The 22,720-nt window shown below is 45.1% G+C and overlaps 2 protein-coding genes across 2 annotated transcripts; one reads left to right on the plus strand and one right to left on the minus strand.

Moving 5' to 3' along the window:
* Nucleotides 1-386: 386 nt before the first annotated feature.
* On the plus strand, nucleotides 387-839 carry LOC126489725 (ubiquinol-cytochrome-c reductase complex assembly factor 2-like). The gene has a single exon (XM_050124193.1). The coding sequence runs from the start codon at nucleotides 391-393 to the stop codon at nucleotides 805-807; it is 417 nt and encodes a 138-aa protein (XP_049980150.1). The 5' UTR covers nucleotides 387-390; the 3' UTR covers nucleotides 808-839.
* A 961-nt stretch (nucleotides 840-1,800) lies between these two features.
* Esx1 (ESX homeobox 1) lies at nucleotides 1,801-5,922 on the minus strand. The gene is made up of 5 exons (XM_050124197.1): nucleotides 5,774-5,922; nucleotides 5,480-5,608; nucleotides 4,697-5,261; nucleotides 3,321-3,366; nucleotides 1,801-2,546 (listed from the first exon to the last, which is right to left on the minus strand). Exons 1-5 carry the CDS (start codon nucleotides 5,856-5,858, stop codon nucleotides 2,160-2,162), a joined length of 1,212 nt encoding a protein of 403 aa, XP_049980154.1. The 5' UTR covers nucleotides 5,859-5,922; the 3' UTR covers nucleotides 1,801-2,159.
* Nucleotides 5,923-22,720: the final 16,798 nt, after the last annotated feature.

The following is a 22,720-nucleotide window of genomic DNA, read 5'->3' on the forward strand; positions in this document are numbered from 1 at the left end:
TAAAAGGTAAAGGTGATGCTTCCATCCCGAGCTCATTGTTTTCTTTTAAAGATTCATCTATTATGTATACAACACTCTGACACCTTGTATGCATGCACGCAAGAAAGAGGGCACCAGATCTCATTATAGACGGCTATGAGCCACCATATGGTTGCTGGGAATTGAACTCAGGACCTCTGGAAGAGCAGCCAGGGCTCTTAACCTCTGAGCCATCTCTCCAACCCCCACAAANATTTATATATTATTTATATATGGTGAAATGTCTGCTTTTTAAGCTGGGAAATCTATAGCAACAGACTCTCCTGCCTGTGAGTAGGGAAGGGTGTAATATCATTTTATCATTCTTTACATTTATTTTACTTTAAAAAAATTCATGGTCGGGGGCCCAAGATGGCCGCTCTTCGCTACCGTCGTTTCCTTAAGCTCTGTGAGGAATGGCCAGTGGACGAGACCAAACGGGGCCGGGGCCGGGACTTGGGCGCTTACCTGCGGCAGCGGGTAGCACAGGCCTTTCGGGAGGGAGAGAACACCCAGGTGGCAGAACCTGAGGCCTGTGATCAGATGTACGAAAGCTTAGCACGACTGCATTCAAACTACTATAAACACAAGTACCCTCGCCCCAGAGAAACCAGCTTCAGTGGCCTGTCCGTGGAAGAATACAAGCTGATCCTGTCCACAGACACCCTGGAAGAGTTTCAGGAGATGAATAAGAGCGTGTGGAAGAAACTACAAGAGAAGTTTGCACCCAAAAGGCCAGAGGAGAAACATAAAGCCTGGGCACGGGTCTTGTCCCGCCCACGTACCTGACCCTCATCAATAAAACTGTCCAGTTTCTCCAAAAAAAAAAAAAAAAAAAAAATTCATGGTCTGCCTATGTATCACTAACTGGCCTGAAACTTACTTTATAGACTAAGCTGGCCTCGAAATCAGAGAACTGCCTGATTCTACTTTCCAGGAGACTGGAATTGAAGGCCACAAGCCACCACTCCCAGCCTATGGTCTTTTTTTTTTAATATTATAAACGTTTATTTATGCATGTGTGATGTGCCTTGAGTTCTGGAATGCATCGGCCACAGCGCATGTGTGAAGTACAGAGGACAAATCTGGTGAGTCACTTCTTTCTCTCCACTGCAAGTTCCTGGGATCCAGGGATCGAATTCACTTAGTCAGGCCTGCATCTCAAGCACTTTCACCTCATGAGATGTCTCTCCGCCCCCTCCCTTTCCATTCTTGATGAGCTAACTCTCATTTCTCTCAAACAGCAGAGCTATAGGGCCAGAATGACTACAATCCTGATACCCTCCACAAATGAGAAAACACTGATTTAGAAAATTAGGGCATTGGTCAGGTGACTGGCTGTTACCCCCCCCCCCCAAGACCTCCCTGCTTAGAAATGACTGCTTCCATTCCAGAAACACCTCCCAAATCATCTGGCACGTGCATGCGCTCTTTCACCTGGGCAAAATAGTAATGGAGAGGGTGAGGTGTGCAGAGACCGTGTGTTACTCTATGTATACTCGCTTTGGGCTCTTGGACAATTTTGTGATGAACAAATCCTATTGAGAGTAACCTAGGGATACTAGCTTATAAAAGGAAGCCTCTGCAATATTCTGTTAAAATTTCATTCCCTTAGCAATTTCCACCCATGCCCTTAACCCAGGATGATCCTCAAAGCCAATATGCTGCTAAACCAAACTTTTATTGAACTCATAACTTTACATAGAGAATATATGCACACAATTTCATTTAACAGGTATTTTTTTAAGATTTATTTTTTATGTATTAAACATTTTGCCTCGATGTATGCCTGCACGCCAGAGCAGGGTGCCAGATCTCAGTACAGATGGTTGTGAGCCACCATGTGGTTGCCGGGAGTTGAACTCAGGATTTCTGGAAGAGCAGCCAGTGCTCTTAACCTCTGAGCCATCTCTCCAGCCCTTAACAGGTATTTTATAAGTAACTTTCAACAATGTCTATGAACAGCATGAATCTTACTGGAAATCTTACTGGAATACACTTATTGGAAACACTTATTGGAAAATACTTATCGGAATCTTATTGGAAAACACTTAATGGAATACACTTATTGGGAAAATCTTATTGGAATCTTATTGGAAAACACTTTGGGAAAACTGATGGAGACTTCAGTTTTCAGGACCTTAGAACTGGCCATTGGGGTTGGGGACATATCCCATACCTGCATTGAGCATTTGAGCATTAGGAGCATTTTGAGCATTGGGAGCATTGGGAACATTAGGAGCATGAAGTGGACCAGGTGGCCAGGGAAATGGACGTGGATGGCGTCCCCTTGGTGGCATAGGCATGAATGGTGGGGGACCCAGGGGTAGGAAAGGCAGCATGTGAGGATGGATTGGCTGGGGTGCCACAGGTTGATATTTCCAAATAACCTCCACGATAGGGATGGGGCCATAACGATCATCCATGTATAGACCCACGGGGGTACTCATGGCAACTGGAAACATGCTCCTGCAAAAATGTGCCCGCTGAAGTTGTCTCCACTTGGTCCTTCTGTTCTGGAACCAAATCTACAATTAGAAGGGGAAAAATTATTTAGGATATTGGACAACTAATGTCATAATAGGAAAAACCCTACAGGCCGCTAAAATTAGAACTACTGTGCTAAACCTGGTGTAGAGTTTGAAATATTGTTGTATTTCTCTTTTCCCCCTTTAATGCTGTTTTAACTATTTTCCGAGCCTTGGACAGAGGTGTGTTACTTGCGTGCACATGCGTGCATGTGTGTGTGTGTGTGTGTGTGTAAAGTGTCACTCAGAAAAACTTAAGTTTTCCTTTTCCTCAGAATCTGCTTTGTTGACCTCTCAAGCTGAGCTAGGGCTGCCTAAGGGAGTAGCCTGTGGCATCAAGATGCTCGAACTCAGTGGCCTGCTTTGGCGGGGGTGATTTTCTGTATGTCTCACCAACAGATACACAGCTATTTCCACCACACATGCCTAAATAAACGGAAAAGGTATTTTACATTAACACAGAGAAGAAGAGAGCACTTTCAGATCCCAGGAAACGTAGGTTAAAATAAAAAACACCAAAAAGGAAAACAAGACCTTACATGTAAGAAATTGTCTTTGCCGTTTGAAAATCCAAATAACCAGATGCTTCCTTCAGTATCATTTCTGGATCCCTTGGCCATGTGACCAATTATGTTCAAATATAAAATTCATTAGCCAAAAAAGGAGAAAAGACCAAAGAAACACATCAACTTGAGAATTCCCAGCACAAAACATTACCTACAATGTGTTTTAGAATACCTGTCGTACCCGATTGCTTTTCCAAAATTTACTAACCTGCACTCTGGATTCAGGCAAACCCAGGCGTTGGGCAAGTTCCATTCTGATGAGAGAAAATAAATAATGTTTAGTATTGGAGTTGTGGCTAAAAAGAAAGATATGGATGTACATTAAATCTAACCTCACCTCCCAGTGCAGTTTTCTATAATAGCAGAGACTTGATTTAGGGAGTGGCTTCCTAGTCACAAGTTATCTCTTCAATTGAAAATTTAAAAAATGAATATATGTGAAAGTGTCTGTTACTTAACTAAATATGGCCTTTTTTTTCTGTTTGCGAAACAGTAGAGAACACCCCTCAAAACATTTTTCTTGAGAGGTTGTTCTGTACAAAAACCAAACTGCCAAGTTACCCATAAAGTGCTACGTCCACCTGCCACCCTGGTCTTGCTGCTCGGGACTCAACTCAGGACTTTGGGCTTTCTGGGTAAGAACTCTAACACTGAGCTAAATTCCTAACCCCCAAATGGTCCTTTGGGTCTGAATATTTCTGTTTATTCTAAGAGGGATAGGTAAACTCTCAAAGAAGGAAATACAAAACTATTTAGTGTGCCCAGTGGAAATTATTTTTTTTTCTGTTTCTAATCTGAAGACTGAGTGCCGCAAAGTCAGAGCAGACTCTGTCTTCATTACATACACCAACCGACCCCGTCCCTCATTTCACCCGGGCTAAAATGAATGGGCTTTCCCCCTACAGCGTCAGGACCACAGCGCAATTAGAAGTTTCAGCGCTTTGCAGGGCTAGGTGGGAGAAAAGCGGCAGACGTAGCCGCCACGCCCTACTGGGGTCCTCCGTGGCGCTCATCTCACGCGCAAAATCAAAGGGTTTTAAAGTTCACTAAATGTGTAAAGTCACTTTTTACTATAATATTTTAAAAATGCCAAACTGTACGAAACAAAAACTCGAAATTTATGATTACAGACTATTAACATTTTAAGTAAAGCAAGTTCCAGGTTGGCAGAGCAGCGACCTCCTCGCTCATCGCATCCCAAGCCCGCCCCCGCAGCCACGGCCCTTTCTTCCCAGCCCTCTTCGGCCGCCCCCTTGCCCCGCCCCGCCGCCCCCACCCGTCGCTCCGTTACCCCCCCTCGCTCTGGCCCCTCCCCCGCCCCCCATTCCTTCGCTTCGCCGCCCCCATCCGTCGCCCCGCCTCCCCCCGCCCCATTCACCCCCAACCTGTCGCTCCGTCTCCCCACCCCCCCATTAACGCCCCCGCACCAATTCCTGCTCGTGTGCTCTAGCTTTGCCCCCGGGGAAAGATGGACCCCAGGCTCTGGCGCTCCCTAGCCGATTCTCGCCTTCAGAAAGCTACAACCCAGCAACCCCCAAAGCCCGCCAGCGAAATGGGCGCCAAAGAAGAAAAACAACTGCTCACCTAGCAAACACATCGGGGTACTGGACACGCTGGAAGGAGGCCTCCAGCTCCCGCAGCTGAAGCTCAGTGAAGGTGATGCGGTAGCGGCGGCGCCTTGGTTGAGGTGGGGGCTGCGGCGGGGGCTGCGGCGGGGGCTGCAGCGGGGGCTGCGGCGGGGGCTGCGGCGGGGGCTGCAGCGGGGCCTGCGGCGGGGGCTGCGGCGCCGCCTGCGGCGGGGGCTGCTGCGCGGCCAGCAGCGGGGCCTGCGGCACGGGCAGCGGGGCCTGCGGCACGGGCAGCGGGGCCTGCGGCACGGGCAGCGGCACGGGCTTTTGCAGCGCTTGCATCGCGGGCTTCAGCTGCAAGGGTTGCAGCTGGGGCTGCGGCTCGGGGGCAGCAGCCTCCTCCTCCAGCTGAGAGTTGGCCTCCAGGAAGCCGTCTTCAAAATCAAGGGCTTCGAACTCCTCCCAGGCTGGCGGTGTTTCGACAAAAGGGAGGGTTGGTTCTTCACTAGCCGGTTTGAATCCCTCGTTTTCCTGGTAGTTTGTTTCGTCCAGAAACGTCGAGGCAAAGATGTTCTGAGAGTCTGGGTGGGGGAAAAGCACAAACAAACAGACCGTAGCGTTCGCGCTCAAGCCACAGGCGCACGGGAAAGGGAAGGCTAAGGGCTCTCCCTAGAGGGCGGCGGTGACTGCACCAGTCGCGCGCCTCCCTACCGCGACTCCAGATTCCCACCCCTGCGCGGCGCGCACCTCCCAGAACCTGGGCTGAGCCCGAATTAAGTTCGCCCTAGGTGTTATCTACCCAGGTCGTGGCAGAAGTCTTCCTCCTTCTGGCCAGCTCCAAAACTGGAGGAGGCACTTGCATCGAATTCTCTATTTCCCCCGTAGTCTGCGCCCGCCAAAATTGGTGAACTCAAGCTAGGCTGTGGATCTGGAGAAGAAAGAAAGCAGAAAAGAAAAACCGGGACGTTGAAGCCCGGGGTGCTAGGGCAAGACGAGTGAGGAGCCCAGGCGATCTCGAAGGTCGTCGAGCTTCACGGCGCTGCTCGGAGCTCGTCCGTTTGCGCGCGCGAGAAAGCTAGCGAGAAGGACTGACCTTGAAATGATTCTTCCTTCTCTGGTCCTCCGGAGTTGTTGAAGTTAGTGCAGAAGTCGCAGCCACACTTGCCGTGAGAGTCCATGGCTGGAGAGCGGCGAGCGGGTTGAATTGCCGGCGTCTGAGACACTGCGGAGACCTAAGCTGGAGGTGGTGCCTGCAGCTTTTCCTGAAGCGGAGTGGCGCTCCTCCAGGAGCGACGCCCCTTTTATAGAGTGGCGGCGCGTAGGGATCTTATTTTACGTGGTGGTGTGCTTCTACTCGACAGCTCCCGTAAGATACAGAGTACGTCTATTAGGAGTGGGTGGGACCTGCAGGGGGTGCGCTGGTAACTAGGCGCGCATTTTTTCTTAGTTCCGGTCAGACACTGAGCTTACTCCGCGCGGAGATCGGTTTCTATTTGCGGTTAACTAACTCCATAGGGGTGCCCCAGCTGCAGGAAAGGGTTGGCCAGGGTTGTGAATACCATTTTAATGGCTACGAGCTCGCATCTCCGAGCTCGCATCAGCTCGTAACACCCGAAGTATTTACCCAATGTTCCAAACTATATTTTCAATGTTCTGAAACATGCACTGCCCCCTTGGTGATTACCTCCCACAAGGAAAAGACTTTGACATAGGAATTGCGAACAGGCATTCTAACAAAATGCGTCCGTTTTCTGGCTTTGGGCACTCGGCTCGACCGACCCTTCTTTCCAGGGGCTCGGCGACTAAGGACTAGGACTTTTCATTTCATACTGCTCTCACCTAGAGTCGGTGAATTGGACCTATATTTAGGAAAAAGCCTGTTTGAGATGGATCTAAAATTGGAGTTCACGAAGCTTTCCCTGAGCATAGCAAGTTTGCTCTGCAGAGGAGCTTGCAGTGAATTCCGGGGTGGTGGCGGTGCGCGTCAAAAAACCCTATTCGCCTGTTCTAATGTTTCCAGAGCTTTGTAGTTTTTAGGAATGAACCGGCGCCAGACTGCATAAAGAAATCTGCCAAAAGCTTAGTGCGCCAACGAATGATAGCGGAACCCATTCTTTGGTTCCCATTCTTTGCGGAGCCAAGTTGCTCTCTCTTAGTTCAGGATGCATTGCAGAAACTTGTTCTGTTTTTTCGCTTACACTGAAAGCATACCTAATTCTAATTCCGGAGTATGGAAACTTTCGAGGGGCGAGAAAGCCGCGCTTCTCTCTTCGCGCTTCCCGCCTCTTCCCCTCCCCCTTTCTGGGACTATTTTGCCACCCCCCCCACCCCGGGAAATGGCGAGTCAATTTTAAAGCTCTATATAATTACAAAAGATGTGTGCAAGTACTTCGAGGTGTGTTAATATCCTTAATATTTAAATACTTATAATTGTAGTTTCCAACTTGCTCTGTGTTTTCCTTACACCAAAACCGCGTCTAATTCCGATTCCGGAGTATGAAAACTTTCGAGGGGCGAGAAAGCCGCGCTTCTCCCTTCGCGCTTCCCGCCTCTTCCCCTCCCCCTTTCTGGGACTATTTTGCCCCCCCCCCACACCCCGTCTAGAAAATTGCACGTCAAATTTTAAAGGGCTGTATAATTTTCCAAAAGATGTGCGCAAGTGCTTCGAGGCGTGTTAATAATCCTAATATTAAAATACTGTATAATTGTGGTCCCCGTGTTTGGCACCGGCACGATTCACCCTTCGTTTAACAGTCACTTTTATTAGCATTCTCACTTTTTTTTTTCTTAAACACAAACAAGAGCCCTTCTTTCACAGGAGGCCAGGGAACTTTGAAATTTCACTACAAAAATCTTCACTTAATAACTTATGCCTTAATTCAAGCTGTAAATAAGGATGTTAGAGAGAGAGAGAGAGAGAGAGAGAGAGAGAGAGAGAGAGAGAGAGAGAATTGGGGGGGATCAAATCTTGATATGAGGCTCTGCTTCGGTCTAGGCCCCCTTCCTTTCGTACCAGAGCTTTATCGGATTCACTCCGAATGGGAGTTTTGGGATCCATTGTTCTGAGTTTTTGAGCTAAGGCTTCATTTTGCACAGAAACTAGGTGAGAAATTAATAGGGCAGGCTCTGAGTGCACCCCATGTCCATTTCCTTGACTTTAGTTATCTTTGGTCATCTCCAGCAGGGACACATCCTGTTGAAATTTCTAAAACAGCTCCGGATCTGTGTTACTCAGGGTATTGAGAGGACACTTTGCACTGCTGCTGGCCACCAGTCCTGGGAGGAAAATTATCCTCTTGTGGAACATGTCCCTGTAAGCTACCTGCCTACAGAATGAGTAGTATTTGCTTTATTAGATTGTTGTGATAATTCAGTGCTTATGGTAAAGTAATCCTTACTATACTAAATAATGGTCCCAGCGAACAATTCTCATATGCTAGACAAAAATCCCTAAAATATATCTTTTAGCTAAAAATTCCTTTTTAAAAAGGCCAAATATATTTATTACACTTTATAGATTTTATACACAAATGAAATTTATCTATAAACTTCCCCAGGCATTTAGATAATTGAATCTGAAGAGGTTAATTCACGAGTCTTCTGAATACGTCTGGTGTGGTGTGGTAGTGAATGTCTGTAATTCCAGTATTTGAGAGGCAGAGGGAGGATAGACCATCCTCAGCTAAATATTGGGTTCAACGCCCGTGCTTCGTGGGATCGTCTTTTAAAAAGAAAAAAAAAAGAAACTCTTCTAATTCCCAACTTCACATTCCTTAAATTATATTTTAAAAAATCAGATCGTTTTGACTTCAAGTTACACACCCAGAAATGAAAATTTTTCTTGTCTATACGAAACCTTTCACAAGATAGTTAAAGCACCGCCGCCGCGGAGGACTCCGGAGCCTGCAGCCCTTTGGTTAAAAAACGCCAAGGTGCTTTCCCAGAGAAAACCTTGGAGATTTTCTCCTTAGGAGACCTGTGGAGGGAGAAAACAGGCAAAGGGTCCCAGAAAAGGGGAGGGAGGGAAAGGAAAAAGAGTGCTGGTGAGGGAGGCAGGCCTTTGGAGAAAAACCCAGAAACTGTTCAGTGGGCCTTCGGAGCTAGCGTCTACAAAGCAGCCATAAGGAGTCCATAACCTCGCTCCCCAAGTGCGAGAAACCAATGGAAGGGTCCCTTACTATAAGCATTTTGTGAGGCATTAAATATTTCTTTACACGTACTCTGCCGCCGGTTTATTAAGAAGAAAAGGAAAGAAAGCAAAAGAGCCCCCGCCCTTTTGGTTTTGATTTTGCACCTGAGGAGCTTGAGATTCTTGGTTTCTTCCACAAACTTGAGCTCAACTCAGAGGAAGCTCCCTGAACCCAAGATTTTTTTTAAAACGCTGCCAGCCGCCTCTGGTTCAAGCGATGCTGTAGAAGGTGGGTGAGAACAGTACAGTCTCCACTAGTAAGTCGCTTAGTCCCGAGGGCGGTGGTCCTTCGCAGTACCCTGGGCAAGAATTATTATCAACTTCGCTGGGCTGTTGAAGCCTCGGGCTGTTTCCGCAGCCCATTTTCTTTGCTGCGAACTCCGTGTATTCACATCCAGATTTATATGATAATCTTTGTTTTCCTCCTTTACGTTTTCAGTGATCCCTTCTGACTTTACTCATGCTGGATCCTTTCGAAAGAAAGGTAGTATATGAACAAACTTTTTTTTTTTTTGAGTCAGGATCTCACTCTCCGGCCCACGCTGGCCTGAAACTCACTATGTAGAGCCAGGCCTCCACTTGGGGAGATCCTTCTAAGCCTTCTGAGTGCTGGAGTTACAGATTGTCCGAGAATATTTTTCTTATTTAAAAAGGATGCAGTGATGCAGGCACGCAGGTGTCAGCCTGTCCAGGAACTCAAACAATCCTTCTGTCTCAACCTCCTAACTGCTCTAGGTGCTGAAATTATAGGCGGGAGCCAAACTGCCTAACCTTACCAGACCTATGCCTTTTTTGCCCCCCCCCCCCCAACCAGGGGTTCTCTGTGTAGCCCTGGCTGTTCTAGAACTCTCTTTGTAGACCAGGCTGGCCTTCAACTCAGAGAGATTAAAGGTGGGAGCCTTCAGACTCTGGTGAGACTTCTTCCACTTTAAAAATTATTATTTTAATTAACATACACGATACTGGTTTTCATATTTTTTGTTTTTGTTGCCCCACCCCACTCCCTTCTTTATGCCCCACCCCAAACCCTGTAACTTGGATGGTCTGATCCGAAGGTGGAAGGAAAGAACTGCTCACTCCTTTCTTTCCTCCAGTCACCATCTCTGTGTTCAGGGCACATGCATTTGATTATCCTTGCCCTCTCTCCAATTTCTCTATTTTTTTTCTTCTTACGATCCTATTTCTAGTTTTAGCTGTATGAAAATTCTTAGGCAAGGATTTAGATATTTAGTACTGAGGGTGGAGTCTAAAGGCAATAGTCCACTGACTATACATCTATCCCATTATTTTTAAATACAAAAAGGTGAAAAAAATTCAGTTTTATTTTATGCACACGTGTGTTTTGCCTGTATGTTTGTCTGTACACCACTTCCATGCATGGTGCCCACAGAGACCAAACCATGGCATCAGATCCCCTAGGATGGAGTGGCATCCTATCAGAGCCTCTGTGTGAGTTCTGGAAACCCAGCCCAGGCACTCTGGAAGCACTCTGGCTGTGCTCTTAACCACTGGGCCATTTCTCTCACCCTATGGTGAAGAATCCTGAACTAAGAAAAAGATTGTGTGCCGAGGTTGCTGAGACAGAGGCTAAAAATTCCTTTTCTAGATTTGTTGACACCGCTAGAGCTGTAAATGTCACAGCCAAAGTGTGTGACAAGTGGGATGAACTGGCTTTGAGTTTGTATGTGGAAAGTGAACGGCATAAGAAAAAGGATGGGTACTTAGATTCAGAAACAGATTTTCACTGAAAAGTATTAATGACAGAAGCTGTTGATGAAGACAGGGCCATATTCTGGCCTGTCTTCATATTCAGAGTTAAAGAATTTGGCTGAGGACTGACAAGGTAGCAGCTCACTGGGCAAAAGGCACATGTAGCCCAGGCCTGATGACCTGAGCTCTGTCCCTATTCCCCAAGGCACAAGGAAAGAACTGACTCCAACAATTTGTTCTCTGACCTCCACAATGTGCTATGGCTTGTGGATGTCTCTTTAAGCACACCATACATGTATACAACAGTAATAAATACATAAAATAAATAATAAAAAGGAATTTAAGGAGAAAAGGTACCATTCAAAGTGAGATTTTAAACGTGATGAAATCATAAACATAAACCTACATTAATATATTTTGAGAGAGAGAAACCATAGTCACATAACTTTTGTTTAAATATTGCCATAATTATTTTATTATTATTAACCTGTTAGGGTATTCAAATATATCATAAGTTCATGTGTGTATTTAGAAAAAATATATATTAAAAAACTATATGATATATACCATTATATATATATGTATATATTTGACTACTGTATGAAATTTCAGGCATCCATTGTTTTAGAGGAGATGTTTTAGAACATGTCACCTGAGGGTAAGGGGGAGCAAACTTACTGTAAATGGAATCATGGAATATGTGATTCTCTGTGTAACATCTTTCACTTAATATATGTTCAAGCTGTAGTCTTTATCAGTAAATCCTTCTTTTCAGTGACTGAATAAAATTCCATTATACAGATAAACTACATTTTAATTACCCATGTACTGACGGAAGGATATTTGATTTGTTTTTACCCTTCAATGAATTTAAATAGCACTGCTATGAACATTTATGCAGAAGCTTTGTTTGAATACTTGTTTGCGATTAATTCGCATAATACACAAGTTATGTCTTAGCTGATAATTGTTTCTCTGATAAATTGCTAGACTGTTTTACATAGCAACTGTCACATTTCATATTCTCATAAGCAGTGATGGGGATGTACCTCAGTCAAACCACCTGCATGCTGAATCAAACCATACATTAAACAAACAAACAAACAAACAAACAAAAAAACCAGGGGCTGGAGAGATAGAGGCCAAGAGCACTGGCTGCTCTTGGAGCAGAGCAGAGCAGAGCTCCCATTTCCAGTCCTTCCGTGGTGGCTCACAACTGCATTTCCAGTTCCCGGGGATCCAGGACTGTCTTCTGGCCTCTGCAGGCACGAAGCAAGCATATGGGGCATAGACATGCACACAGGCAAAACATTCATACACAATAACAACAATAATAATAATTAATAATAATAAACCCCAAACCAAACTAAAAACCAAACAGTGTCTGATGTAATGGTACATGCTTATAACCACAACACTTGAGAGATGGGCAGGAGGATTGCTACAAATTCAAATCCAGCATGAGCGCTACATAGCAAAAATAAAACAGGCAGCAGCGGCAGAAACAGTATTGATAAAGTGTTATTTTTCTGAAAAAGTTTATTCTTCTTCTTATTATTACTGTTATTATTATTATTTGTGTGTTTGTTTGTGTGTGTGTGTGTGTGTCCCATGGTCTGGGTGTGGAGGGCCAAGTTGGTTTTCTCCTTTCGCTATAGTTCCTGAGGATGAAACTCAGGAAACCAAACTCGCAAGGCGAGTGCTTTTCTCTGATGAGCCATCTGCTAGCCCTTTTGAAGGGAGTGTGAGATCTTCATATTTTATCAATTAATTAATTAATTTGTGTGTATAAAAATAGGTTCACGTATGAAAATCAGAGGATAACTTTTGGGAGTTGGTTCTTTTCTTCTACCTTGTTGATGTAGGTTCTCTCTTGTTTCTGCCAGGATGCATAGTCCAGGCTAGCTAGTTGGTCCATAAAATTCTAGGTTATTATCCTATGTCTGCCTCCCAATCTTGTGATAGGAGTACGTGGATTACAGGTGTGTGCCATTGCATCTAGCTTTGTACATGGTTCTGGGGTTTGAACTCAGGTAGTCCTATTTGGGAGGCTAGTGCTTACTGTTGAGACATTACCGTGGCTCCTCTTTATGTTTCTGGTATATGTTATTTTCTGGTTTTTTTTTTNCCCAGTTAGGGCCTTCCTATGCAGCTCAGCCTGGCATTAGATTCATGATGTTCTTGCGTCTTGGTTCTAACAAAAATGTCTGTTTTCTGAGCCTTCAGATTGTTATTTAGTGCACAAAAGTTTTGGTTTCATGTAATGAACCTGCAGGGAACCTGGGCTCCAAGATAAGGTAGGGCATGGAAAAATAAACCGCTTTTCTTGTCACATATAGTCATGAGCAGAAATATCTCTATGTTCTTATTTTCCTTCCTCCTGTAAGACTAAGGGTGAATAAACAAATAACCTTTGTGAGTTTTATTCTCCCATCACCGGTGTAGGAAGATCCTAAGAGCCTGAAGGAAACAGAAAATTGTGGTTCTCCAAGGGGGGGGGGGTTTGTAAGAGAAGCCTCAATGTGTCTCAGACAGGTTTTAGAAATTATGTTGACTTTTATAAGGCAGGGCTAATAGTATAGCTAAGGGGTAGAGTGCTTGCCAAACACGTGCAAACCTCTCTCCTAAAAAAGAAAGGGCTTGGACAAAATGATGGTTTTGGATTCTGATGTGGATAAAACTATAGTATTTAATAAAATGTACCTGTCAGTCTTTTGTGGTTAACAATTGCGGTGACTATTTAGGGCGTGTAGTTAAAAGGACTTTCCTGTCTGGCTACAGAATATGCTTGTAGGGAAAAGAATTAGAAATCACAGAGTGGTGCGGATGAGCTGCTGCTGGCCTCTCAGTAAATAGGAAGCTCCTCCAACCTTCTGCCCTCTGATGGCCAAATATCTCACACTATGAGCATGAGGTCTCCAGTTGATGGGCGTGCAGCTGTAAGGGACGCTAAAATCATCCAGAAATTGCCTCGGTTTGTAAACCATAATAAAGATTTTTAGTCTTGGTTTGAGAACTAATTGCCAGAGGCACAAAGGGGTGAGCAAGTGAGCACTGTGGTACTGTGCTGTACAACGGGCACCGTGCTGCTTCATTAGAACCCCTCTGGAGGCCCAGAGTCTTTCTCTCTTCTGCCTGTCTGTCTGTCTGTCTGTCTGTCTGTCTCTCTCTCTCTCTCTCTCTCTACATATATGTATATTATACATACATATATACATGATATATATAGAGACAGATTTTAATTGAAAATAGATTTTTTCCTATTTTCATATAATACATTCTGATCAGTTTCCACTCACTCCCCCAACTTTGCTCAGATTCTACCCACTCACCCCAATCCACACTCTTTCCTTCTCTCTATCATTAGAAAACAAGCAGGCATCTAAAAAATCAATAAAATAGAGCAGACTAAAATAAAAAATGTAGAATAGGACAAAACAGACAAACAGAATAAGAGTGCCAAAGCAAAAGAACAAGAAACATATAAAGACACAAAGAACACACATTTACATACATAGAAATCTCATAAAAACACAAAATTGGAAACCATGATATATAAACAAACAAACAAAAAGCCCCTGTAAGATTAAAAAAAAAAAGTCCAGACAAAGCATTGTGAGACAACTCCCCTCAACTCCATCCCAATAGCAAATGTATTCATTTTATGTTGGCCATCTACTGCTGGGTATGAGGCCTGTTCTTAAGTGTGGTTTATAAACCTAGTGAGAGTCTGCTGGAGAAAACTAATTTTTCCTTAGCTGGTAATAGCTTCTGAGTTAGGAATGGGGGATAGTGTCTGTTTCCCCTCTCCATACTGGGACCCCCATCTGACTTAGACCTGTGCAGGCCCTGTGCATGCTGCCACAGTCTCTGTGAGTTCATATGGGCATCAGCCCTGTGGTGTGTAGAAGGCCCTGTTTCCTTGGTGTATTCCACCCCACTGGCTCTTACAATCTTTCTGCCTCCTCCTTCAGAGTTCCCTGAGCCTTGAGGGGAGGAATTTGTTGGAGACATCCCATTTAGGGCTGAGTGTTCTCACTCTGCATGTTGTCCAATTGTGAGCTCTGTATTTGTTCCCATCTGCAGCAGGAAGATGCTTATCTGATGATGGCGTGCAAGGCACTGATCTTTTGAGTGCAGCACAATGTTATTAGGAGTTGTTTTATTGCTGTGATCCTTTTTTTTTTCTTTTTGGCTTTTTGAGATAGGGTTTCTCTGTAGCTTTGGAGCCTGTCCTGGAAATAGCTCTTGTAGACCAGGCTGGCCTCGAACTCACAGAGATCTGCCTGCCTCTGCCTCCCGAGTGCTGGGATTAAAGGTGTGTGCCACCACCGCCCTGTTATTGGTGTGACCTTTAGCAGAACAGTAGTATTTTTTTTCTGGGGGATATGATGCCATCTTCAGGCCTTGGAGAGCACCAGGCATGCACGTGGTGCACATACATACATACAGGCAAATATTCATTCATAAAAAATACAAATTCTTTAAAAAAAAGAACACCATTTCTGACTACAAGACAAAAGAAATTACAGATTTTAAAGTAATATATCCTACCTATCCTTAAAAAACTTAGTTAGATGATTGTAATATGATTTATTGTTAACAAGAATATAAGCAGATTTCAGGTTTATATATTTATTTTATTTTTATATTTTATTATTTATTTATATAATATAACAACATAAGTACATACACAGGAAGACAGGGGAAATACTTGAATGGAGATTATCAGTGATTTTATATATATATATATATATGATTGGATTGTAAATTTTTCTATAATAAATATTAACGAGGAGAAAAAGAGACTGTTTTCTAAACTAACTAGGCAATTTATTTCCTGTAAGGATTTATTTTCTGAATTCAGGAATCCCCTGATCTGAATTGAAATATAGTATCTGGCTAGCTGAACAAGGTCTAAAAGTTTTGTGGATTTGAAAAACAAATCGAGGGAAGGGGCAAGAAGAAAATAAAGGTTTCCTTTAATGTGTGAACGAGGCCCCATCACTCTGCCTCCCTGGGCTAAATGAGAAAGCCAACGCCAGGTTTCTGTCATGTGGGAGCAGACTTCGGCCCTGGTACCCTTGCAAGTGTGAACTATCTTTCTCTCTTTGAATAGTGTTTCAGCCTTCTCCTTCATTTGCCAGCAGGAGAGACTGCTTGTGAGGAAGGGAAGGGTACAGAGTCCACTCTCAATGGAGTGTCTACCCCCCACTGCCCTAATGACTGAGTTTTCTGCCGCTAGGATTCTCACTATTAATGTCCTCCTTGAGGAGAGAAAAGGTTCTAAATCTGACTTTCACCAGGACCTTCCCCGGGCTATATTCTTTTCATGAGTTTATTTATTTACCCAGTGTGTGTGTGTGTGTGTGTGTGTGTGTGTGTATGTGCAAGGACAATTTGTGGAAGTCAGTTATCTTCACATGTGAGTCCCAGGGATTGAACTCAGATCAGGCTTGGCAACAAATTCATTTACCTATTGAAGCATATTGCTGGCCCAAGATTTTTTCTTTTTACCGTTCTAAACCCGGTACTATTATTTTTTCAATTCATTTAGCAGAGAATCATCTTTTCTTTCTTTTTTTTTTAAAGGTTAGTTTAGGTGCTTAAGAGATAGCTCAGCAGTTACAAGCACTGGCTGCTCTTCCAGAGCTCCGAGGTTTGATTCCTATCGTCTACGTGATGGCTTACAGTCTTCTGTAATTCCAGGTGGCTTCTGACAGCCTCTTCTGGCTTCTGCAGGTACCAGATGTGCATGTGGTGTAGAGACATACGTGCAGTCAAAATACCCATACAATTTTTTAGAAATTTAAAAATTAAGAGTTTAATTTTGTTTTTAACTAATATATAAAACGTTGCACATAGTTCTGGGGTACCATGTGATTTTTCTTTTTTGCAATTTTAAAGATTATATTATTTCTTGCATCCCTCTCCTCTATTTAGTCCTTCTCATGACTCCTCACTCTCTCTCACATTTATGGTCTCCTTTATTAGTATTATTGCTATATATACAGAAATATATAATGCAACCTTCCGAGTCCATTTTGTGTTGCCTGTATGTATATTATTTCAGGTCTAACCATTTGGTATTAAATAACCAATTGGGGGGGGTCTCATCCCTGGGGGAGAATAATTCTTCCTATCTCAACAGTCATTATTTGCTTGTAGTTTTCTCTGGGTCTGGCCAACTTTACTATATATAATTTCTAACTGTATTCTGAACATTATCCTTACATCCACAGATAAATAAATCTTTCATTCCTCATGAAAAAAATTTCTCTATCGAGGGCCATGTTACTGCTGGGGCCCTAATGATCTGCGTGGCCTGTGCTTGCCACCTGAGGCCATAGTGACATCCGGACTTGCTATCAAGGACTATGTTTGGGTCCGTGGTCCTACTTCAGCAGGGTCTGTGTTGAAGGCTGTGGCCCATGTTGTAACGGAGGCAGTGTGGATGCCCCGGGGTCAGGCCAGCAACCTGAGTCCATGTTTGTGGCTAAGGGATATGCTGCATCCGGGTTCAGGCGATCTGAGTAACCTATGCTGCTACTTGAGACCATGGTGACATCTGGGCCAGAGTTGTAGCTGAGGGCCGTTTCTGAGTCCATGGCCCTACTGCAGCTAGGGTCTGTGTTCATGTCCCAGGTTCCTATTACCATCGAAGGCCACATGGATGCCAGAGATCTGGAGCCACATTAGTGTCTGAGGGTCATGCCGCCATGCCGATCTGAGTGATCCGCACTGCTATCTGGGGCTATGGTGAGATCCAGACCCGGCTGCTGCGGAGGGCCACGTCTCGGTCTATGGTCCTACCACAGCCAGAGTCTGTGCTGCCAACAAAGATTACACCGAAGCCTGGGGTTGGGGCTGCAACCTGTGGCCTTGTCGGTTAGTGCCTGGGGGCCATGGTACAATCAGAGCCACCCTGATCTTAGTGGCCTGTGCTTCCACCGAGAGCCAGGATGTTATCTGCACCCAGGCTGCGCGCCCGAAGGCCATCGTCCTGCTGCAGCTGGGGTCTGTGTTAAAGTCTGTAAGCTGTATCACCTTAGGGGGTCTTGAGAACTACGCACGAAGGAATCAGAGGATCATGCTGAGCTGACCGTGTCCTTCATTGGCCCTGGGATAGTTGGCCCCGCCCCGCGCGCTGAAGCGAGAGAGCCGACTCAAATTCCTCACGGGAGAGCAGCCCCCCCCCCCAACTCAGGAGAGATGGTTCCACCCCTTACCACGGGTGGGGGGTGGGGGAGGCTGACTGTGGTGGCGTGGACACGGGGGAGCTGGCCCCACCCCCTCGCGCGAGGGGGCGGCTCCAGTGGCCTGGACTGACCAGTTCAGCTAGCAGCCTAGGCCCACAGCCAGGTCTGGAGTTGGCTCGCCCTAACTTCTATCTCAACGAAGGAACTAGTCGTGTGGAGTGACACGAAAGGATCCCCATAGCGTGGAAGTTGCAGGATATCCGAGAGGAGTTTCGGTGAGGGTCCAGTGAGAATGGTGTGCCGGGAACCAGAGGCCTTGAACAAGCCTCATTGCAATGAACGTTTGCCGGAAAGCTGGTTGGACAAAAGGGTATATGTATATACAGTGTGCTACACCGCAGCGCCCAATGCCACCAGGACGAATGAAGAGGTATTGGAGAGGCAGAAATTATTTTTTTTGTTGTTGTGTTGTTTTGGTTCTATTGTTTTTTATTTTGTTTTGTTTGCTTGTTTGTTTTGCTTTGATTTTTAAGATTTTTTGTTTGGGAGTTGCTGTAGGGGAAGAGGAAGATGTGGAAGGACTGGGGGGTGAGTGGGATTGTGGTGCATGAAGTGAAATTTCCAAAGAATTAATAAAGAAATTATGTTAAAGGCACATGCCTTTAATCCCAGCATTCTGGAGGCAGAGGCAGGCGGATCTCTCTGAGTTGGAGGCCAGCCTGGTCCACAAAAGCTAGTTCCAGGACAGGCTCCAAAAAATACAGAGAAACCCTGTCTCGAAAATCAAAAATAAATAAATAAAAAGTTAAAAAAAATTTCTCGTTGCAGAAGACAGAGACCATTGCAGCCAATCACAACCGGTCAAATGCAGAGGAAAACTGACCGTGGAATGCCCGGCCTCAATTAATACATCTACAGCACAACTCCTGCACCCGAGACCGAGGGAACAGCTGAGACGGAGTGGAAAGATGCTCAGAGCCAGAGGACCAGTAAGTGTGCTTCAAGTTTGTGTCTCCTACAAATGACAGGGAAGCGACACCCCTGAATACCTCAACAGTATAGCTGCCTGAATAAGACTGGAACAATAACGGTATCCGGAGGCATGCGAAGGTGGAAGGGGTGAATAGCTTGCCCCCGTGCTAACTCAGGTACATGGCATCACAGTTTGCAGTGCCAGGTTTTCTTCTGTCTAGTGTCCCAGAACTCCTGTAAACGGAGCTTTTTAAGGGTAGGCTCCCAAGTAGGTGCAGCCTCACTGAAATTCTCTATTTTTCATCAATAGCCGCAGGCGAGGAACCCCTGAAATACGCATTCATAGGCAAGGTTTGCTGTGTAACTTTATACCAGGCTTCACTCAGAAGCGGAGTTGGGGCCAAGAGTTATATCATCTGCCGAACCAGTCCTCAGCTTGATTGGGCTGCCCAAAGCCTCCACTTTCTTTTTCTGCTGTGTTGTTTGCCAGAGAGGGATGGTAAAGATTGCAAAAATAGCTTCATGAGGCCCTGCTTAGGAACATGGAAAGCGCTTTTTATTGGCTTTCCTTCTTTCCATAAAGAACCGAGTGTGAACGTGACTGAAACATCCCGGACGTGACAGATAGAGCAGTACATTTAGTTACCCTTGTACATGAAGGCAATAGAGCCATGGCAGCTACTCTCCAGCAGGCAAAAATAGGACACTTTACTTCCTGGGAAAGCCGAGGGAAGTTGTGGTGGTGGACTGTGGTCCGGATGTATTGTGTGAGAGAAAAATAAATTAAAAAACAAATTTAAAACAGAATAAAAATTGAAGATGTGATCATGCTCGTGCATACACACACAGGAGAGAGAGAGAGAGGGAGGGAGGGAGGGAGGGAGAGAGAGAGAGAGAGAGAGAGAGAGAGAGAGAGAGAGAGAGAGAGAGAGAGAGAGAGAGAGAGAGAGAGAAGCTTAGAGATATCTCAGTGGTTCTCATTGTCAGAAGAGGGACCCAGGGTTTAGTCTTTGAGGACGGCAATAATTTGATTGTAAACATTTTGATTCAGTCATGTGTGTGTGTGTGTGTGTGTGTGTGGCCAGAGGACAACTTGTGGGAGCTGCTTCTCTCCTTCAGCCATGTGAGTCCTAGGGATGGAACTCAGGTTGCCAAGCTTGGCATCAAGTGGCTTTCCTCACGAAGCCATCTCACTGTCCCTGCCCCCAAGCAGCTGGAAAGGTTCTCACTGCTAATATTAGTGATAGTTCTTTAAACTGCTATTTGTAAACACTCTTGGTGTCAGTTTTCACATAAAGAAGTAAAGATGCGATGGGAATAGGGCGACTTGGCTCCCTAATAAATAGCTGTTAGACTTTCTCTTGCTTTACCAACTGGGTGTGTGAGCAAAAGGACTGCTGTTCAGTCAGCCTGACTACCTGTACAGTATCGGCAGCTGTCCCGCATACTCCACGGATGCCTTGAGACAAGCATGCAAGCATATTTAGCCAAGACTGTTTGTACCAAACTTTGGGCCATCCTAAGCCTCAATGAGTTCTACAAGTATTTCCACCTCGGCTGGAGAGAAGCACTTGCCCTGGTTGCCTAACAGTGACTGCTGTGACAGACACTAAGAAACAAGACTGTAGCTGGGTGTGATAGCACATGCCTTCAATGCCAGCTCTGGGGAGGTAGAGGCAAGCGGATCTCTGAGTTCTAGAGTCACCCTGATCTACAGAGTGATTTCCAGGACAACCAGGGATCACAGAGAAACCCTGTCCCAGAAAACAAAACAAAACAAAACAAAACACAAGACTAATTGATTTCAATACAAACTTTACATAACTGTAATAGTGTAAGAATAAGACCATAATTGGTCCAAAATAAGCCTTTCTGACTGGGATTGGTGCTGAGAGCCAAGGCTGAGCTAGATCTAACAGAAACTGTGGTGTTTGTTCTCAGCATCCTTTTCAGGCTGTATACACAGGCTTCTTAGGCTCAGTTAGTGAATGGGATGGGAGGAACCATTCTGTCTCCCCTGGTTTATTGGAAAGAATTTAAAAGGAGATTTTATTTTAGTTGACAGGGTTTCATTAGATAACTTATGATCTTTTTTCAGTCTTCCTAGTGCTGGAGTTACAGGTCCATGGCCCAAAGACTGTCTTTTAAAAAGTAACATATATTTATTTTATTTGTTCTTTGAGAGTTTCCCACAACATGTCTTGGCCGTATCCATCCCTACTATTTCCAGATCCGATCTTCTTCCCTATCCATCCAACTCTGTGTCCTTTAAAAATACCATCAAGACCAACGAGTGCTGCCCCAAATATGCTTGTATGTGTGGTCTTTCACTGGAGTATTTTTGACCTACCAGGGACCACAGTGTCAGAGAAAACAAACCCATCTTTTCCCATCAGCTAACACCCACCAACTACTCCATGGTTGGGGGTGGAACTGTATGTCCAACTCCCTTCTTCTTGCTAGGGTTTGGTCTGGCCTGGCCTTGCTAAAGTTTTGTTCATGCTTTCATAACCACTGTTTGTTTATATGTACAGCCACCATAATATATGCCAAAGATGTTTCCTTATAGTTATTCTCTGGACCATATAGTCTTTCTGTCCCATCTTCTATAATGATCTATGAGCCTTGGGTGGGCCCAGTGGTTCAGCATTATGCAGTCTCTTATTCTCTGCCTCTTGACTGGTTGTGAGTCTCTGTGTTAACTATCATCCACTGCAAATAAAAGCTGCAAGAGCAGCCAGCTATTAACCCCTGAGATATTTCTCTAGCCACCCCAAGGTGGTTAGGATTATAGGCATATACTCATTATGCATGGCAACTTTCCAATTATTTTAAAAATATTTCTTTTATTTTATTTTTTGACATCATAACATAACATTCCTTTCCTCCATCCAAATTCTCCTGTATACACCCTCCATGCTCTCTTTCAAATTTGTAGCCTATTTTCCATTTATTGTTGTTTATATATTTTTTTTTTAAAAAAATTCTTCAAGATCCCCAGCAGCAGTAGGCAGCAGAAATGCTGTAGGTCCCAAATGGTGGTAGCGGGCCATGTGGCGGCAGACAGTGGGCCCTGGGAACAGCCAGTCCCAGGCAGAGATGGCTGCCAGTCCCAGAGTGGTGGCTCAAGTGGTGGTGGCGGGCCATGTGGCAGCAGGCAGTGGGCCCTGGGAACAGCCAGTCCCAGTCCCAGGCAGAGACGGCTGCTGGTCCCCCAAGCAGTGGCTGGTCCCAGGCAGGGAGATACATGGTGGGTAGGCAGGAGACAGAGACATGGATAGACACGACATGCAGAGTGAGGTTGAATATTTATTCAGGGGGTTATGGAGGGGGAAGGATGAAGGGGGGGCAAAGAGAGGGGGGAGGAGAGAGATGGGAGTAAAGTGGAGAAGTGGGGAGAGAGGCAGAAGCGAAGCTGCCTCTCTGAGAAGAAGATGAAAAAAAGAGAGTGAGCTCAGGCCAGAAGCTGAAGATCAGCCTGTCTCAGTGGATGGGGGAGGGAGTGGGCATGGCTTGTCTCTTAAAGGGACCAGGGGCCAAAACCATAACAGTTGTTACACACACACACACACACACACACACACACCCGGCTCAGTCTGTATAATGTTGCTTGTTTACAGGGCCAACAATTTGTTATTGGATAACCACCTGGTATATTCTTCCCTGGGAAAGACTATGTCTCCTGCTCTCAGCATTCCATACTCGCCTGTAATTCTTTGTGTAGGGTTAAGTTCTCATTGTCTTTCCCCTGTCTACGTTGGCATAACTGTTGTTGTCCTCCTTATTCAGCTCATATTTGGGCAGTCATGTTGGTGAGACTTTATGGGTGTAGCTTCTGACAACCCTAGGAGACACAATCTCACAGCAAACTCCTTGTTACCCTGCTTTTCTGCGGTCTTCCCTGACCTTAGGTACAGGAGTTGTTTTGTAGATGTATCTATCCGTTAAGCTGGGAACCCACTACTCCACA

Source organism: Alexandromys fortis, unplaced genomic scaffold (genome assembly GCF_014885135.2).
Source record: "Alexandromys fortis isolate MF-2015 unplaced genomic scaffold, M_Fortis_MF-2015_v1.1 scaffold_205, whole genome shotgun sequence".
NCBI classification, from domain to species: Eukaryota; Metazoa; Chordata; class Mammalia; order Rodentia; family Cricetidae; genus Alexandromys; species Alexandromys fortis.

Bases quoted from the DNA above. Each gene is read 5' to 3' on its own strand.
- LOC126489725 (XM_050124193.1), top strand. From the start codon at position 391: ATGGCCGCTCTTCGCTACCGTCGTTTCCTTAAGCTCTGTGAGGAATGG.
- Esx1 (XM_050124197.1), bottom strand. From the start codon at position 5,858: ATGGACTCTCACGGCAAGTGTGGCTGCGACTTCTGCACTAACTTCAAC. The intron at 5,262-5,479 runs GTAGATAACACC...TCCCCCACCCAG, and splicing joins AGACTTCTGCCACGACCTGG to ACTCTCAGAACATCTTTGCC. The intron at 2,547-3,320 runs GTTAGTAAATTT...TTCTAATTGTAG, and splicing joins TGCCTGAATCCAGAGTGCAG to ATTTGGTTCCAGAACAGAAG.